The 20,999-nt window shown below is 40.7% G+C and overlaps 1 protein-coding gene across 1 annotated transcript in view; it reads left to right on the top strand.

Annotated features, from left to right (window-relative positions):
• LOC130377585 (sodium channel protein type 5 subunit alpha-like) overlaps positions 1-20,999 on the top strand; it is a 193,935-nt gene that overhangs the window by 110,831 nt on the left and 62,105 nt on the right. Inside the window, exon 13 of the mRNA XM_056584743.1 lies at positions 749-853. Within this exon, the coding sequence (XP_056440718.1) occupies positions 749-853 (105 nt within the window). The remainder of the gene's footprint in view (positions 1-748; positions 854-20,999) is intronic.

Below are 20,999 nucleotides of genomic sequence, written 5' to 3'. Positions count from 1 at the left end.
ACCGGATGCAAGTCTGACACGTTACCTCGAGACTATCTCCCTGAAAACAAATCTACGGACAATATTACATTTAAATATTTGACGTTTAATACTACTTACTCATTCAGAAGATCGGCGATTTTATTGCCAGAAGGCCTCACTGTTTTTATTAATGGTTACGGTTTTCCCTTTCTCTGATGCCACCTGTGTTTGTTGTTGCTGGGACGTAGAGGTCAACTGGAAGTGGCTCTTTAACCACTTGTTGAAAGGGCTACAGCGCCACCTAGGGTAGCGGATTCAGCCATGCTCCGGCCATTATCCAATCTCTTAAAAGCCATGTACGTTCGGATAATTGACACGGTCCGTTCGAGTAGCAAAATCGGTATAAGGCTTAATTCAATCTAGCTATCTAATGTAAACGAGTGTTTAACTGGTTCCGAAAGAATTAAGTCATTTTAAGCATGTGTGTTTCATATGGGGACAAAATATGGTTTGGTTATATTTTTGTATAGCTTTGACAAGAGTGATTCATTTTGCAAAGGGTCTGAGGTGTTCTGCTGATTGTGTGTGTGACTGGTTGTTATGAAAAACGGGCCCTGTTTTGAAAATTGTGCTTAAGCAATTGAAAAAACTGCAAAGTCTTTTCTTTCTTTAAAGGAGAAATGGGTTGTATTTGTTGCACACAATGTACCAAACCAAATATATGTGGTGATGTTAGCAAGCAAGGAGCTGTGTTGGCCAGGGTATGTGATAGTGTCTTTGTGTTTACTTAGGGGGACAGGACATCTTCATGACGGAGGAACAGAAGAAGTACTACAACGCAATGAAGAAGCTCGGCTCCAAGAAGCCCCAGAAGCCCATACCCAGACCTATGGTTAGTATCCACACGCCACGAGAACCTAGGAGCTATCATCTCAGCTATCTTGGAGCTGTTTCAGCTATCTCACGGAGGAGATAGCATACAGTCCGGTTCCAAAACTTCCTGGCCTCACTGTCATACAGCTCACTGTATAATAGAGCTGGCAACAATAATCGTTTATATATATAAATGTATATGTATAAATGTATATATATGTATATATAAGTGTTTTACATTTAAAGGAGACATATTACGGTGTTTTCCCAACCGGTAAACATAGTATTTGAGTCCCAGAAAACATGTCATGAAGCCGTTTGCTGGAAATAGCTTTTAGGAAAAAAAATCTTGCCTACCGCTATTCCCCTCTGTTTCAATCCCTTCAGAATGCGCCTTTTCCGGTGTCTATAGCTTTAATGCAAATGAGCTGCTTCCCATTGACCAATGAGCTATCAGACTGAACCTCAAACTGGACAGAGCGCACTCCTGGAGCTCTATACCTATATCATATAATGTAATATAACTAGAAAATGCATTTTCTGCAGAACATGCGGTGAGTGCTGTAGGCCTACAAAGTGAGGATGAATTTTTTTTTTTTATAAAGCCACAAAGAAACGTTAAATGGCATTTAAAGGGATAAAGTAAAGGGATTTGAACAAAAGTTCAAAAGTCTAAATTGAGTAAACAATGTAAACATGCACACCATTTAAGAAAATTTAAATGCTTGGAAACAAATAAAATGACAGCTGAAAGAAAAGCGCAAAGCATTGCTAAATTGCAGAAATGTAAAATGAATTGAACTGAAGAATCTGAAAGGTCAAATGTATTGCACTGCTGGTGTGTGTGTGTGTGTGTGTGTGTGTGTGTGTGTGTGTGTGTGTGTGTGTGTGTGTGTGTGTGTGTGTGTGTACTCGCCTAACTATCCAACAGTGGACTTCGGCGTCGTAACACCTTCACCAACAGGGGACCTCCGAGCCAAGAGGGGACATTTTTCAGGTCCCCTTTTGGTCATGCCTTAAATCAACCTAAAAACATGCCTAAAATATTTTTACGCATTTTCACAACTTTTGCCAAGAGGGGACCTGAAAGTGTGTGAGTGTTTAGCCCATACTCTATAGCGCCTCTGCTGGCCAGAGCTTGATTTTCAACGACCAATCCACACACGTCGCTTCAAACACTCCTCTATTGTGTGAACGACCTGCAGTCGTTCACACGTCTGTCAGAGTGTAGAGGGCTGTTAAACAGACTACTTAGTAAAGTCTCTTGAAACATGCACACAAAAATGGCTCAGCTTTAAAAGTTCCAGACTTTTTTTGTATGCAGTGACAGGGGTCCACTAATAATAATAATAATAATACATTTAATTTGGATGACACTGTTGGCTATTACAAAATGACACAAGTCCCTTCTTAGATAGCATGGAGCGACATTCACACTCCTTCTTTTATGAAAAGAGGTAATAACTATATATACTGTAAGGGAAAGATAGTAATCTCAACTAATGTAATAATAATTTGTCAAACTTGAATTGTTAGTGTGTTTTTAGGAAGGGAATTGTCTAACAAAAAACCTATCTATTCATTTGTATCAATTAAAATGATAAACAAATACAATATAAGGGTCTAGACCAGGGGTGCCCAACCTTTTTTGACCCAAGATCTACTTTTCAAGTAGCCAACCTCCCGAGATCTACCAGCAAACCTACCTTCAAGCCGGGGGGGGGGGGGGGGGGGGGGGGGGGGTAGAGAACAATTGTTGACGGGGGGGGGGGTTGTATCGTGAACCTACGGACTTCAGTGGGGGTTTCATTCCGTCTGCGCACGGCACCTTCTCAACGATAATCAATAATCTTCCTCCCACTCAGGGTGAAAATGGTAGGTCTTAGCTTGTTTCCCCTCAGCCATGCCAACGTTTAGGAGTGTGTAACTACTGTTGACGGCTTTCAACTGCTGTTAACAGCACATGCGCTACCGCGCGTATATGTCCCGCGCAAATTTAATTTTATTAAAAAAAAAAAAAAAAACTTTTTTTTTTTTTTTTTTCTTCACCCCTCGCGATCGACTTGGGATCTGTCGGCGATCTACTGGTAGACCGCGATCGACTGGTTGGGCACCCCTGGTCTAGACCTTTGAAATAGTTAAATCCCCAAATTAGCCTTAATTTACCATTTTACAATGTACTCCAGTCCCCAATCTATTTTTAAAGAAATGCATTTGAATTGTTGATTTGCATCACAGAAAATGGTCCACACTTGTACTGTATGGAATGACAGGGGTCCACTGTTGGCTGATGCATAATGACAGAAGTTCCCTCTTAGATAGCATAGAGTGACATTCACACTCCATCATGGATGAGTAAAATAATAAATAAGCAAAATGGACAGTTCTTAAGAGGTAATAACAATCTAAATAAAATAAGATATATATATGTATATACATAGTGTTATTTTGCAATTAAAGTTGCCCCAACAATGTTGTCATGAACACAAATATCTAAACTTAATAAGGTTTTTATTTTTTTACAACTACAAACTTGTGTGCTTAGTCTACGGTTCAAGGAATGCATTTTATCTGTTGATTTGCATAACATAACTTTTTCTAATGACAGGGGTCCACTGTTAGCTATTACAAAATGACACAAGTCCCTTCTTAGATAGCATGGAGCGACATTCACACTCATGCTTTTATGAAAAGAGGAAATAACTATATATACTATAAGGGATAGATAGTAATCTCAACTAATGTAATAATAATTTGTCAAACTCGAGTTGTTAGTGTGTTTTTAGGAATAGAATAGTCTAACAAAAACCTATCAATTAATTTGTATCAATAAAAATGATAAACAAATTAAAATTAAAATACAATATAAGGGTCTAGACCTTTGAAATTGTTCAATCCCCAAATTAGCCTTAATTTACCATTTTACAATGTACTTCAGTCCCCAATCTATTTTTAAAGAAATGCATTTGAATTGTTGATTTGCATCACAGAAAGTGGTCCACACTTGTACTGTATGGAATGACAGGGGTCCACTGTTGGCTGATGCATAATGACAGAAGTTCCCTCTTAGATAACATAGAGTGACATTCACACTCCAACATGGATGAGTAAAATAATAAATAAGCAAAATGGATAGTTCTTAAGAGATAATAACAATCTGAATATGATATATTTAGATTGTTATTATGATATATTTATATAGGCTATTACAAAATGACACAAGTCCCTTCTTAGATAGCACGGAGCGACATTCACACTCCTGCTTTTATGAAAGAGGAAATAACTATATATACTCAATGTTACTATGTTTTTGTAACATAATCTTAGGGCTCAGCTTTAATGGATTACTTAACCATTGTCAAGTATGAAACTGTATTAAATAAAGGGCTACCCAGAAGGCAAAGGACCAGTCAGCTAGAGGATGGCTAAATAATCATTCATGTCTCTCTACATATTTTTAAGAACAGTTGAGTGACCAGCAACCATGCGCTTCACAGATCCTAACTTTAAGCTTAAATTGTGGTGTGTGCTTCCTCTGAGAAGTGAGAAACTTAGAGCGGGGGAGGGTTGTTGCTCTCTTCTCGTATCGTGATGGGGGATGGTTACCTGAGTTGACGATGGTCGTTAGGCCTTTCTACAGTGAGTTTCAAGGTTGCTAACTTGCCTCTGGCAATGCAACTGCAGACAGGTCGGCTTCCAGTTTTATTCTAGATTCTATCAAACGGCGGATTATTCTTTTGAATTCTAATAAATTGCTCTGATCATAATAAAATACTAATTTAACTATAGAGATACAGTAGGATTTTGTTACTATACCATTTATTCACCACATTATATACCGCTTTTAGGGAGGGGGGGATGTGGAAAGGATTTACATACTTTATGCTACTTAAGGGTGCACTCACACCTTGCTCAACTGGCCCCATTGTTCTCTGGCCTGCACTCACACCAGGCACGGCGTTATGTGTGGGCCTGACGGACCCAGGCCCACCCACTGTTCAACAGGCCCACCCAAAACTTTTCTTAAAAAAATAATAAGAAAAGTTATTGCACGGTTCTTTTCAATGCTGTGGAATGAAAGCGTCAAGGGAAGTGTTTTTGCCTCTGAATCACGTCTTTGATATCACTCCGCATGTCAGGTATTCATAAACCCCAGCGTATTCGGTTGCTAAGCAACGTAAACGTCTTATGCAGACTATTTCTCTGCTAATCAACGCTACGAATAGTAATTATAAAAAGACAGACCTTGTGAAGTTCTTTTTTTGCATTGGCAATATAGCCTTTAACTTCACGTCTAATAGCCTCCAGTCCATCACCACATCAGTGACAGACACGATTGATTTGATCGAGAACCTCAAACAAGAACTGACAGACATGCGCTCAGGTGACTGTGCGTTCTTAAACATGTTGGCAACAACAAATAAGATGATGGAGGATCATGATGTCAACAACTGGGATGTACCCAGTTTGCCCTCCCGCTCAAGAAATCTCCCAGGCCGATTTGAGGGAAGTATCTTCACATGCACGTTGGGGAAATCGACAAGAGTGAGGAGTGACAGTGACCTGCGCAACATTTCCAACGCGCTAATAGACTGCCAGCTTAATGAACTGAACAACCGATTCCACAGTGACACCTATGGGCTCATGTCATCTGCAGCAATCCTGATGTCCCCATCCTCGATATAAATGACACCACTTTGGCTACTAAAGCGAACTCTCTCAATGATACAGGAAAGCGCTAGATAACCATATCAGAGTCGGAGCTCGCAGTGTTTGTGCAACTCAGAGAGAAGGAAAAAAGAGGAGAACATCTCAAAAGTATTCGTGAAGTGATGGACATATGCAATGAGGACGTTTTCCCGAATATCCATGCTTTCAAGCTCTGATTACACAATGACATCCTGTTTAGTTGAACGCGTCTTTTCCAGTGTCAACCGAATTAAAACAGCAAATAGGAGCACCATGCTTACAACTCGCCTTAAGTCCCTCTGTCTGTTGACATTTGAGAGACAGCTTACAGTAACTCTCGACTTCGATGAAATCATTGACATTTTCAAGAGCAAACCCCGCCGATTACTCCAGTAAATGAATTAATACATTTTCTTCTCATGCTCTCTCTTCTTCCCATGCCTATCTATTTTCATGTTTGGCAATCTTTTAAGCCTGCCTGTTGGCGCAAAACTACCCAGTTATTATTTTGATGTTCTGCCCTAAAGGATATTGTTAGTTTGCCTGATAAGTTAAAGGCTTCTGAAAGGCTTTGTTTTTGAAACAAAATAAATGTTGATATTGATGCTTGCTCTGATTTGCGTTAAAGGGCTGTTAACCTTCTGACCTCGGATGACCGTGAATTTGCGGTAGACTATTTTAGTTATTATCTCGTAGTAGCCTAAATTTGAATGCATGTTCCGTATAATAAGCCCAGCCAGTCTGTTGCGATGTCGAAATATTGTTGAAAACTTAAACAATTCAACAGAATTACGAAATAGTCGGCCTCATGTTATACGAGCAGAACTAAACTACGAGGGAAATATTTGATTCCTGACTACTTTTACAGTCTATCTATAGGCCTTAGGTCTATAAAGTGACGTGCTAAAGCATGATGCGTAATTGAGATTCCAAAAGCGCTCTTCTTTGTTCATACCAACGTGAGCTAGATGACGTAGTCCTTGCGAGACTCTTCTTTCTTTATAGGTCCATGCCCTTCTTCCCCACAACAATCATTTTAAACAATGGCGGCAAGGGGTTCACGAGTGGGTTTACGTTGGTGCGATAGTGAAGTCGAGTGTTTACTTGAAATTTGGGCCGACGACAGCACTCATCGCAGCTGGACACCACGCTTGGTGAAGACGTATTTATCGTATTACGACGTGATGACGTATGTATGAAGGAGCAATCGTGCCCAGGCCACGGCCTTTGGGAGCAGTGTGACCACGGGCCAGCGGGGGGAGGGGGGGAATCTTGCTGAATCTTCCTGCAGCAAGGAACAGGCAAACGGCCCTAGTGTGAGTGGCCCCTGAGGAGTGAGAGATGGGGGAGGGTTGTTGCTCTTGTCTCGTATCGTGATGGGGGGATGGTTACCTGAGATACTATCTAGATACTATCAAACTAGCAGGTTTATTATTTTGAATTCGAATAAATTGCTCTGATCATAATAAAATACTAATTTAACTATAGAGATACAGTAGGATTTTGTTACTATACCATTTTGTTTCAAATCGCCACATTATATACTGCTTTAGGGAGGGGGGGGGGGATGTGGAATGTATTTACATACTTTATGCTACTTAGGGTGCACTCACACCAACGCCGTTGGCAGTTTTCACACCTAACTGTCTCAACTGGCCCCAATGTTCTCTGGCCTGCACTCACACTAGGCCAGGGGTCTTCAATTAAAATTGAACAAGGTCCAGTTACTAAAAATTCCTTCTAAGAAAGGTCCGAACCTACCACGTTCTAATAGCCTTCTTTTGTCAAATACAATCAACACGGCATATTACCTTATATTTTCAGATGTATTTATTTTCAATTTCCGAATAGCTTACTTTTAACCATGAAAAACTACTAAGTCAAAGTAACGCATATTAACATTTAAAGTAAACAAAACAGGTACATTAGGCCTGCAATTCAAGTAAACATAAAAAGTGCATAAGGCCTACATGTGAAGTAAGCAGAACAGGAACACCAGGCCTTCATTTCAAATAAACACAAAAAGAGCATTAGGCCTTCATTTCAAGTAAGCAAAACCGTGTCTCAAGTGGTGTTAGACCCAACAGGTCCTCACAGATCTTTCTTGTCTTGATGAAACAATCGCACATAAACCAAAAGCTGGGAATTTTCCGTTACATCTGAAGACTCATCAATGGCTAAGGATGGGGCACTCTGAACAGCCGCATGAAGCTGTGACAGTGCGTCATCTGATAACATTTCGGATTTTCTGGTTGTCGTTGCAGCGCACATTGGGATTTGCTTTATTTTTTCACACAATTCATCCCTTTGTTTACCTTCAAATAACGTCTCGGCAGCGGCGTTCAAGCACTCCTTCACAACAGTCGTGTTAAGGAGTGCTTGATAAACAGTCAATTTATCACGGTTCAATCCATCAACAATCGCTGTTCCCTGCACTTGAACCGCCTTAAAGTTATCATCTGTCTTTTTGATGGAGTTACCTACAGCATATGTCAGAACCTGCACAATAGTATAAAGACCAAAGAAAGTTTGATGTGTTGAATTTTGTTTTTAACTTTGTGCTGTTAAACAGAAAAGATGGTCCCCACTTGGATTGTACAGAATGACAGAAGTCCCCTCTTTGCCTGTACAAAATGAAACTGGTCCCCTGTTAAATGGTATGGAGCGACACTTACACTCCAGCATTTATGTATTCATTAGGGTAGAAAAAAATTGTTAACTGCTTTCTCTATAGTACAAAATAAGTAATTTGCCATAGAGCCTTCACACAGTTACTCCATAGTTCATAAGAGACATTTTGTCCTGAGAAAAAAAAATGTATACATAACAGGGCTAACTAGGGCTGTCAATCAATTAAAATATTTGATCGTGATTAATCGCATTATTGTCCATATTTAACTTGCAAATTGCCAATTAATTGCACATTTTTTAACCATTCTAAATATATTTTAAAAGATGATTATTGATTATTGATGAGGATTACATTTATTCTTTTCCACACTTCATGAATGGATCCATGCAGGAGTGTGAGGGTCGCCCCATACCATTTAACAGGGGACTTCTGTCATGTTTTACAATCCAAGTGGGGACCATCTTTTCATATTTTAGAGCACAATGTTTGTCTGTTCTTTGAATGTGAACTTATGTTTTTTCTGCTCTAAAAGCTTTTCTAAATTATATTTTTCCACAATATCATGACTTCAGTTTTAACTACCACAATTTATCATGGTTCAATCAAGCAACAATCGCTGTTCCCTGCACCTGAACATCCTTAAAGCTATCACCTGTCTTTTTGATGGAGTTATCTACAGCATATGTCGGAACCTGCACAATAGTATACAGACCATTCAAGAAAGTTTACAGTTTTTCTCAGTCGCTTTGGTTAATTTCTCAGATCAGAATTGAAATTCTCAAAACTACCTGTTCAATTTTCACATCAGTGTGTCACTTGTGCACATGAAAAAAACATTTATTAAAACACCCTTAAACATTTATTTGAAAACGTTGCGAATGCTTTGGTACATCCATGCACATGATTATGTACAATTCTCTGCTCTTTCCTACATTATCAATTGCTTATGTCATGTTGATCAAAATGTATTGTAATGGTCTCTATGGAAGAGTCTCACCCCCACAACATTTAGGTATTAGTTCATTGCATAAGTCTTTGCATGCAAAATGGTTGAACAAGTTGTCATAATATGTCAAGCATATTTCTATACATTTCTATACACTGGCCTTAGACTCTTTTTTTTGTTCTTTTTTCTAAATCTATCCTGAATTGGTCAATTGCTACCAGGTGAATCTTGCCTTTTTCTAAAGAAGGGAAATGTGTGAAGTGTTAGTTCAACCAACGATCAACCAATAGCTCAAAGGTGCATCTCCTGAACCATGAACTGGCAAGTATATAGCTGGAGCACAACACAATGTTACAGTAAATTGTCTGAGAATTTGTGGCCCAACACACAGGAACGTCAGGAGTTGTAGGATGACTGCACTGTAATTCCGACAGCAATGCATGTACAGTTTTCCCAAAGGAGATTTTCCTATGTTCACATTTCTAGCAATGACATGGTCTGTCAACAAATTGCAGTACAAACAGTCAAAGCGTAAATGTGAATCTTGTCCAGTCTCTTGCAATCAATCTCCCACATACACTAAGGTGTAACTTACAATTTACAATAATTGTCTTCAAAACTTTAGCCATAGTTTACATCAGATTATCCCTCAAGAGTACACTGTTATATTGACAACATGACTAAGCAATTTGACTGTCTTATCCGTAGACAATGACGCAAGGACTTGTCATTCTGATGGCACTGACATGTTCATTGAACTTTTGAGAGATGAGCTAAGGATTTTGAGCAAGAGACTGGCTTTTGCAGGTAATCCATGGTGTTTTGCTATTTGAACGCATTGTTTTGAGAAATGCACTTACTGCTTTGCAAATTTCATTTCTGATCTGAGAAATGTACCAAAGCGACTGAGAAAAACTGTAATGTGTAGAATTTTGTTTTTAAATTTGTGCTGTTACAGTTTTTCTCGGTCGCTTTGGTTCATTTCTCAGATCAGAATTTAAATTCTCAAAACGACCTGTTCAATTTTCACATCAGTGTGTCACTTGTGCACATGAAAAAAACAGTTTCTCATTTATTTGAACACGTTGCGTATGCTTTGGTACATCCATGCACATGATTATGTGCAATTCTCTGCTCTTTCCTACATTATCAATTGCTTATGTCATGTTGATCAAAATGTATTGTAATGGTCTCTATAGAAGAGTCTCACCCCCACAACATTTAGGTATTAGTTCATTGCATAAGTCTTTACATGCAAAATGGTTGAACAAGTTGTCATAATATGTCAAGCATATTTCTATACATTTCTATACACTGGCATTAGAATCTTTTTTTTGTTCTTTTTTCTAAATCTATCCTGAATTGGTCAATTGCTACCAGTTGAATCTTGCCTTTCTCTAAAGAAGGGAAATGTGTGAAGTGTTAGTTCAACCAACGATCAACCAATAGCTCAAAGGTGCATCTCCTGAACCATGAACTGGCAAGTATATATATAGCTGGAGCACAACACAATGTTACAGTAAATTGTCTGAGAATTTGTGGCCCAACAGACAGGAACGTCAGGAGTTGTATGATGACTGCACTGTAATTCCGACAGCAATGCATGTACAGTTTTCCCCAAGGAGATTTTTCTATGTTCACATTTCTAGCAATGACATGGTCTGTCAACAAATTGCAGTACAAACAGTCAAAGCGTAAATGTGAATCTTGTCCAGTCTCTTGCAATCAATCTCCCACATACACTAAGGTGTAACTTACAATTTACAATAATTGTCTTCAAAACTTTAGCCATAGTTTACATCAGATTATCCCTCAAGAGTACACTGTTATATTGACAACATGACTAAGCAATTTGACTGTCTTATATGTAGACAATGACGCAAGGACTTGTCATTCTGATGGCACTGACATGTTCATTGAAACAGATATTTACTTTTGAGAGATGAACTAAGGATTTTAAGCAAGAGACTGGCTTTTGCAGGTAATCCATGGTGTTTTGCTATTTGAACGCATTGTTTTGAGAAATGCACTTAATGCTTTTCAAATTTCATTTCTGATCTGAGAAATGTACCAAAGCGACTGAGAAAAACTGTAAACAGAAAAGATGGTCCCCACTTGGAATGTACAGAATGACAGAAGTCCCCTCTTTGCCTGTACAAAATGACACTGGTCCCCTTTTAAATGGTATGGAGCGACACTTACACTCCAGCATTTATGTATACATATGGGTTGGAAAAAAATGGTTGACTGCTTTCTCTATCGCAAAAAAATAAATAATTTGGACAGTTTAGCCAGTTCTTCCATAGTTCAAAAGAGACATTTTGTCATGAGATAAAAAACGTTTATATAACAGGGCTAACTAGGGCTTTCAATTAATTAAAATATTTAATCGTGATTAATCGCATTATTGTCCAAATTTAACTTGCAAATTGCAAATTAATCGCACATTTTTGAACCCTTCTAAATATATCTTAAAAGATGATCATAGATTATTGATGAGGATTACATTTTTTCTTTTCCACACTTCATGAATAGATCCATGCAGGAGTGTGAGGGTCGCCCCATACCATTTAACAGGGGACTTCTGTCATGTTTTACAATCCAAGTGGGGACCATCTTTTATATTTTAGAGCACAAAGTTTGTCTGTTCTTTGAATGTGAATTTATGTATGGGACAGTTTTTTCTAGATTATATTTTTCCACAATAACATGACTTCAGTTTTAACTACCACAATTTATCACGTTTCAATCAATCAACAATCGCTGTTCCCTGCACTTGAACCGCCTTAAAACTATCATCTGTCTTTTTGATGGAGTTACCTACAGCATATGTCAGAACCTGCACAATAGTATACAGACCATCAAAGAAAGTTTGATGTGTAGAATTTTGTTTTTAACTTTGTGCCGTCAAACAGAAAAAATGGTCCCCACTTGGATTGTACAGAATGACAGAAGTCCCCTCTTTGCCTGTACAAAATGACACTGGTCCCCTGTTCAATGGTATGGAGCGACACTTACACTCCAGCATTTATGTATTCATTAGGTTAGAAAAAAATTGTTAACTGCTTTCTCTATAGTAAAAAATAAATAATTTGCCATAGAGCCTTTAGACAGTTCTTCCATAGTTCATAAGAGACTTTTTTTCGTGAGAAAAAAAGACGTATAGATAACAATGCTAACTAGGGCTGTCAATCAATAAAAATAATTAATGATTAATCGCATTATTGTCCATATTCAACTTGCAAATTGCAAATTAAACGCACATCTTTTAACCCTTCTAAATATATCTTAAAATATGTTTCTGATTATTGATGAGGATTACATTTATTCTTTTCCACACATGAATAGATCCATGCAGGAGTGTGAGGGTCGCCCGATACCATTTAACAGGGGACTTGTCATGTCATGTTTTACAATCCAAATGGGGACCATCTTTTATATTTTCCCATGTAAACGCACTGACAGAAGCAACAGTTGCAGTTGGCAAACACTCATTGAGTGAAACAATAGGCACAGAGAGCTCCCTTGCTGCAGTGAATGGAGTCCCCTCTTTGATATGTAAATATCGCTTAAGTATTCAAGTCCCCTCTTGGCAACTTCTTTAAAAGAAATTAAAAAAAACACATTTGAAGTTATATTATGACAAAATAACTTAAAACTAAACTCTGTATTATGTTTTTGTATTTTTTAAATGACCAGAAATAGAGGTCCACACTTGGTCGATGAAAACCGATAGTCCCCTGTTGGTATGGTAAACGTGTATGTGTGTGTGTGTGTGTGTGTGTGTGTGTGTGTGTGTGTGTGTGTGTGTGTGTGTGTTTAGGAGAAGAGCCAGCCGGTGCGTTATAAAAGTAGCCCAATAGAGCGGGAAAAACAGCCCAATCTTATGAAGGTATTATTGTAGCAAAAGTCTTTAGCAGATTTTGTATGCGTACACTAAAGTCACAAATGTGTAACAGTACATTTGAAGTCGTAAATATTTATTTTGCATGCTTACTCTAAAGTCACAAATGTGTCACAGTACATTTGAAGTCGTAAATATTTTTTCTACCACTGTAAACACAAAATAGGGTCTACGAGTTCACAAGTCGGTGTTACAGGTGCACAAATCCTATCCTGTGCATCACAACTTCAAAGAGTCATGCAATTGACACTTGTGCTACAATCATTGCAGCGCAGTTGGTGCCAAACACATTTGCACACCTGTGTTTCATAATCTGAGAACATGCCCAAAATGTGTGCATTCGTAAACCCAAATGTGAATGTAGCACTTTCTACGAGCTGTAGTTAAGTTAGAGTGAATTAGGACCAGTCTCCAGGTTACGTAGGGAGCAGTAGAAGTTAACACAGTAATTACAGCAAAATAACACCACAGCCCATCAGATACGTTTTAAATGCCAGCTTGTTTATATAAGTTTGTAGAAAAGTAAACAAATAGAAAAGTGGTACCTTAAGACAGTTACATTACATACACATACATTGATTAACAACAATTGCAGTTGAATGCAATTGGAACACTTGTAAATCTCTTGTCAGAAATATCAGTTAAATTCAAGGAAATTCTTCAAGTGAGGTATCCTTTAAAGTTGCATTTAAAGTTATATTTAGATTCTAGTTTCAGAGTTAACTCAATTTAATTCAATGGTTATCTTATTTTTAAATAAGAGTTTCTTTAAATCATTATCAACAAGATTTTCTTTAAATCCTACATGTAATTAGCATTAAATATATTTTTAATTCCTATGTCAATATCATCTCATCATCTCATCTCATCTTCGTCCGCTTAACCGGGGTCGGGTCGCGGGGGGAGCAGCACAAGCAGGGGGCCCCATACTTCCCTTTCCCGGGCCACGTTGACCAGCTCTGACGGGGGGATCCCGAGGCGTTCCCAGGTCAGTGTTGAGACATAATCTCTCCACCTAGTCCTGGGTCTTCCCCGAGGTCTCCTCCCCACTGGACGTGCCTGAAACACCTCCCAAGGGAGGCGCCCAGTGGGCATCCTTACCAGATGCCCGAACCACCTCAGCTGACTCCTTGCTAAGTAAAGGAGCAGCGTCTCTAATCCGAGTTCCTCACGGATGGCTGAGCTTCTCACCCTATCCCTAAGGGAGACGCCAGCCACCCTTCTGGGAAAACTCATCTCAGCCGCTTGTACCCGCAATCTCGTCCTTTCGGTCATCACCCAACCCTCATGACCATAGGTGAGGATAGGAACGAAGATCGACCGGTAGGTCGAGAGCTTTGCCTTGCGGCTCAGCTCTCTTTTCGTAACAACGGTGCGGTAAAGCGAACACAATACCGCCCCCGCTGCTCCGATTCTCCAGCAAATCTCACGCTCCATCGTACCCTCACTCGCGAACAAGACCCCAAGGTACTTGAACTCCTTCACTTGGGCTAAGGACTCATTTCGGCCAAACCCTCCTTTCCAGCACCTTGGAGTACACTTTACCAGGGAGGCTGAGAAGTGTGATACCCCGGTAATTGGCACACACTCTCTGGTCCCCCTTTTTGAACAGGGGAACCACCACCCCGGTTTGCCACTCCTTTGGCACTGTACCCGACTCCCACGCAATGTTGAATAGGCGTGTCAACCATGACGGCCCCTCGACACCCAGGGCCTTTAGCATTTCTGGCTGGATCTCATCAATCCCTGGGGCTTTGCCACTGCGGAGATGTTTGACTACCTCAGTGACCTCCACCAGGGAAATTGACGATGAAACACCATCAACCTCGAGCTCTGCTATATCAATATCATTATGCTCTAATTTGTAATTAATTAGTTTCAGTAATTTCAATGGGTCAAGTTGCAATAGCTGCAATAGCTGCAATAGGCCTATTTAGAATCAAGTAATCAGATATTTGGTTTTCTAGTTGCTAGTTATATGCTAACGGAACCACTGAGCTTCGGTTTAGTTATATCATATAATTAGCTGCAATCACATTACCAGTAAACATAACAATGAAACAAAAATAACAAAGATAACGTTCACCGATAATGTTCACAGTTCAACAATTGAATAAAACATGCAACCGTAGTAAGCATTCAAGCTTGACATTACACTGCCGTGCAATCAATGGATGCTAACAAAACTGACCACGTTGTGTAGTCCGTGCATGGGGTGAATGAGGCCCCGTTTACACGAAGGGAAAACGCAGGTATTTCCGCGCCGTTTGGACTCTCATTTACACGAAAACGCTGTTTTTGTCACAGAAAACGATCATTTCTAAAAACTCCGGCCAAAGTGGAAATTTCTGAAAACGCCGGTTATGAGTTGTCGTGTCAACGGGGAGAAACGGGGTTTTAGGTTCTGAAGCGTCACATTATGCGCCAGGAAATGCTTAACGTCATATGAGCGCCCTATGTTTACAGTTTGTTTGTTACAGGAAGACGCTCGTGTTATTCGTTGTTGTTGGGTTAATGTCGCAAAAATATAATCCACTCGTGGTCGAAATAACGATGGCACCAAACAGTCCTACCGCAACTCTGATTCGAACAGCGTGTGTCCTCCTCCGGAAGGCAGATTAATCTGGGAGATGCGAACCGATAGTAGTTCAGCTCCTATTGGGAAAGGCTCTCCATCTTCTCTCGTCGATCGTAACGTGGCTTCAGAACTCTCAGGTCACTCTACGATTTCTCAGTCCAAAAACGATATCAAAGTTCAAATAAAACAGTCTATCTATATAGACGGAACGGTAACATAAAACACTTTCAAAAATGGAAAATAAATGTTAACAACAAGGTTTTAGTTTTTAACTTTATGTCGCTCACTGGTTCTAGTTCAATAGCGTCTTGCTTCTCTGGAAAGTTTGCGTTGATGTGAGAATTCACGCAGGCGCAACATTACAGAATGTTGCACCCGGAATGTGTGGCGTTACCTTGAGGTTATTGCTTGTCACCGGATCATTTAGCAACGGCTGGTCATTCAACAGGCAACGGCAACAAGCTATGATGTGAAAGCCTTCTGCGGCTGTATATATATATACACATCTTTTCACTTTAGCTAATAGCATTAGCTAAAGCTATTGCTTTTAGCTTTAACATTAGCCAGCTCCTGGTAACTTTCCGCACCATGCCAAATGAGGTTTATCCGCGGCTTACAATAGCAAATAATAAAATTGCTAACCTCAAGAAGCACATCAGACAGCACTCGGACGAGCTGCGCAACAAAGAGTCCCTGTTGGCCAGCTTTATGGATTTAGCTGCCGACCAGAAAAAGCAGATTGCATCGCTAAGCTAAGCGCAGCTTTCCAGGACACTGTTGTATGGGACCCCCTCACCTCCACCTGTCATCGGCCTTCCTCCTGCTCCACTCCCAACCGTCAGCCCTCCTGGACCGAAGTGGTAATCCGAGGGCGCAAGAGTGGCCCGGACGGGGCCTCACCTCCTGCCCTGGGCCTATCCAACCAGTATGCAGCGCTGTCTGGTGACAGTCCTGCTCCATCAGCTGATGCTCCTGCCGTTCCAGCTCGCTCCAAAGCGGACCGATCCCAAAGTTCGACGCCTGCAGACATCGCTGCTCTACAGCCACTGGTGGCTAACAATGCCGCAGGATCCCGCCACAGGATCCTTAGAGAGGCCGTGCTGAGACGCTCCGGAGGTCTTCCTCGCCATGAGCCGGTGAGTCCCTCTTCCCCGTGCTGACATCGCTGCCCCGCGTCCTCTCCTGTTGGGCCCTGCAGCGTGGACACCGCGATTCCAATCTTTGGCTCCGAGGTTCCACGGCTGTCAGCCCCTCGGCCTCTTTTCCTTCCGACCACATTAATAGTCGGAGACTCCATTATAAGGAACACACGCTTTTTCAACGCTGCAACTCACTTTTTCCCCGGAGCCACGGTCCCTGTCATCCCCAGCAAACTTCCGGGGCTTCTGCGCTCGCTCCCGTCCTCAATTAGACGTGTGATTGTCCATGTCGGAACATACGACACAGCTCGTGAGCAGTCTGAGCTCATCAAAAATGATTTTAACAATCTCTTTCATTTTTTAAGTTCCTGTGACGAGAGTGTCTACTTTTCTGGTCCCATCCCCTCTCGGCCGTGGAGTGGGGCGTTTTAGCAGACTTCTCAGCCTCCACACCTTGCTCCAGTCCACCTGCACAGCTCTAAAATTTGGTTTCATTAATAATTTCGATCCGTTTTGGGACCATCCACATTTATTCAGGCCAGACGGTACTCACCCTAACTGGTGGGTTAACAAAATGCTAACGGCTAACTTACCGTTCAATCAACCTCACATGCATGACTGTTTATTCCCTTCTTCCCGAAGCATCCGCCCACTCAGATCACTGTTCCCCCCTCCAGTTCCCCCTGCCAGTCACATCTGTCGCTGACACTCGCACCGGAAAGCCTCCCTATTCAATCCATCCTTATACAGGCGGATTGGGATCTTTCTCGCACCGTTTCCATTAGTAGGGTTATAGGGTTATAGGGTTCCTGTAACGATTAGATGCCTACCGGCCAAACTCAACGGGAATCCTAAACACAGAAATATTAATAACTTAACAATGATCCGGACCATAACTCCAGTAAAGGTTTTAGCCCAGCATAGACCTTTTAAGATGGCTCTTTTAAATCTAAGATCTCTCAATAATAATACTTATATTTAAAGGGGCCCTATTATGCCATTTCTTACTGTTTATTATTTAATTTGTTTGACCTCATAGAATGGATTTACCACAATAAAGGGTTGTCTAGCGCATAATTTTTTCTCCTACTTTGATGAGTATTACAACCCCTATGTGAAACACCCTGTTGCTTAGAATTTTGAGGCATTTAGAATCTTGGTGCTGACGTCAATTCAGGCAATCTGTCACTCTGTCTACTATGGCTTCGGTGCTACCTTACCAATTATATATTATAACTCACCCATTATATATTATAACTCACCCATTATATATTATAACTCACCTTACCAATTATATATATATATGTATATAATTTATGTATAATTGATAGATAATATATAAATAGTATTATGTCTTTCTGTCCATCTACTTCTCTACTCAAACTTTATTTTGCAATCTTATCCATTCCCCCCGACCCCAGCGTGTCCAGGAACGCAGCAAAAGTTGATGACGCTCTCCAATTGACTCCCAGCAAAAGTACATGCTTACGTCACCATGTACCGGAAGTAAAAGAAAGCCGCGGAGAGAATCCCAATGAGCCGTTTCTAGGCACAGGGCTCTAAACTAACTTTTTTCACTGGTTGCACTGGTGCGCCTAACTTTTTTTCTTAGGTGCACCAGCACAAAGGTTATGTGCAACCAAATTGTCGACCATATCGCATTCAACACTGCAGTTTTACAGGTTCACGTTTTTTAAATAGCTGTCCATCTAGGCAATATTGACTTGTAAATGATGAACTAACATTCTGGTCAACATAAATTTCTTTATTTGAATATTTGCACAAGAAATGTTGGTGCTTAAAGTGCTTCACTGAGCTGAAATTTATACTTAAAAAATCTCAAGATAAATGAAATAAAAAGAAATCTAAATTAAAAGTGCAAGTGTTTTAAACTGAAGCTTCAAACTGAACATCTCATGGCTCTATGTCTTATGGACTATCCTCAATTGCAGTCACATGCCCCTCTGATGGCCAACTCCGGTAGTTTGGCCTTTTTGATCTTTGGCCTTGGCTAAACCAGCTTCCCACACTCTCTCTAGCATCAAAATCTTCCAGACTTGGTCCCTCTACACTGATTCTTATCAGATCTTCCACTTTGTCTGAATGGAGGGATGCCCTAGTGTCTGATTTGATCCTCTTCTGTGCAGAGAATCCTCTTTCACATACTGCAGCTGGGACAGGGAGGACCAGCATAATGTGTACAAGGTGCAGGATGTTCTGGAAAAAAAATACATTCAAGAGATTTATTTAAGCAATGTGTGTTAGATAGCAAAACTGACCCAATCTTAAGAAAGAACATTAACAAAAACGGACCTTGTACTCTGAGCAGTAGGGCTCTCTGGTCAACATGAGCTCCCAAAGGCTGAGGTAGGTCTTGTCTTTGAACATCCTGGCAATTAACAGCATTAAGCCCACAAACTCTTCTTTTGCAAGGTCAGTGTTAACATGGTTCTTGCACCATTTTTAAAGTAAAATTTAAGAAATTTTAAGACCAACACATAAATTAAGACCCAAAAAATGTCAGAAAAATTATTTGATAGAAAAGAGAATTTATTGAGTCACTTATAAGACACATCACCCTAATTTTTAGTGCAGTGGTACGAGTAGTAGTTAGTAGTACTAGTAGCCGTAGTACTAGCAGTAGTAATAGTACTCTTGCAAAGTTATCTCGGAAGCGCATGGACACGACGCGAACACATGAACCCACCCGTGTCACCCATAAACACCCATGTCCCGTCACTTAGCAACCGGACACGCTGGGGTTGATAAATTACCGGACTACTGTAACTACTACGGAGTGATAACAAAGACGTGAATCAGGCAATAAATCCATCGTCCTTGACAGCGGTCAAGTTTGGTGTGCGGAGTGGACCAATTGCGAACTACTGCAGCTGCTCTAAGTTAAACACCAAAATAATCGGAAGAAGTGTATGCATGTCGATTATAGCGGACAACACCACCTCTTCTGCAGCCGAATAGAATTATATTCCGAACAGATAATTGTATTCCGATTTAGGCGTATATATGATCCTTTTCTATTCCGATTGAGCTGTTCTTCAACATCTATGCGGATCAGATGTGTCCATGTAAACGCAGCTGCCAGTGATCTCCACACACACACACACACACACACACACACACACACACACACACACACACACACACACACACACACACACACCTACTGCCAATTCACACAAAATAAATAAGTTCATACACAACATACCATTTATGACCGCTGATCTTCTTTTCTTTCCTTTTTGCCGCCTCTAGATTTTTGTTGTTGACGCTGCTGCGTCTGGTCGTACGTCCTGATAACGTCTGTACGACATATGACGTCTTCTCTGGCGATACGTTAAATGGCTACCGCAATAACTGTTTTTTGTGTCTGTGCACATTTTTCCCTCATTCAGTGTCAAAATCTGGGATATTTTCGGGGACAGCTTTGACCGGGGACAGGTCACCCAAAACGGGGACGTTTGGTCACCCTCCTCCACATCCACTCTCTCTGTCTAGTGTGTTCACACCAAACGCGACGGGGCGACAGGATCCCATACAAAGTGAACGTAAAGACGCGTATCGGTCAAATTTTTCGTGAGAGAAAACCGGCGTCAAGTTTTGATCTATCGCGGCACACTTTTGCCGTGCACAGGCGAGCGCGTTCACGAGGATTTGTGGCGCGACAAATTTGCTCGAGTAGAAATATTTGAACTTTGACGCGAATTTCGCTTGATGACAGCCAATCCGCGTTCAACAGCGTGGCCACTGAGTCACATGTGTAACGTAACAGCCAATCAGCGTTCAACCGTCAAACTCAGTGCAGTTCAGTCCGGGGTGAACTGCAGCATGTAGGAGAAAGTGAATGTTACCGTTTGCGACTCCAGGAGCTCTATATATAATATAATAGTATATAATATAATACTTGTATCTATAATATCATGGCCAAAAGCTCTGTGTGCCTCCGGATGGCCGTAGCGCGGGGAACTCTCGTAGGGATTGGGCTTCTCTGGGTTTGTTTACCGGCGTTGCTATGATTCCTGTCTTGTGTGTTCCAACGGTTTATTAGGTAGGACTATCTAATAAATCTCTGTCTATTCAACACTTACTGCCTCTTCTGTGGTCATTACAATATTATGAATATACTGTCCCTCCTTCTTCCACAAAAGATAAAGAAATGCAATGGTGGTTATCTTGTTGTGGCGCGACAAATTCGACAAAACTTGCACCGCGACAGATTATGATGTGTGGCGCGACAAAACTTTGGCGACAACGCGAAC

Source organism: Gadus chalcogrammus, chromosome 23 (assembly GCF_026213295.1).
Source record: "Gadus chalcogrammus isolate NIFS_2021 chromosome 23, NIFS_Gcha_1.0, whole genome shotgun sequence".
NCBI lineage: Eukaryota > Metazoa > Chordata > Actinopteri > Gadiformes > Gadidae > Gadus > Gadus chalcogrammus.
Note: the sequence above shows the minus strand (reverse complement) of the source record. Positions and strands in the feature narration are given on the sequence as shown.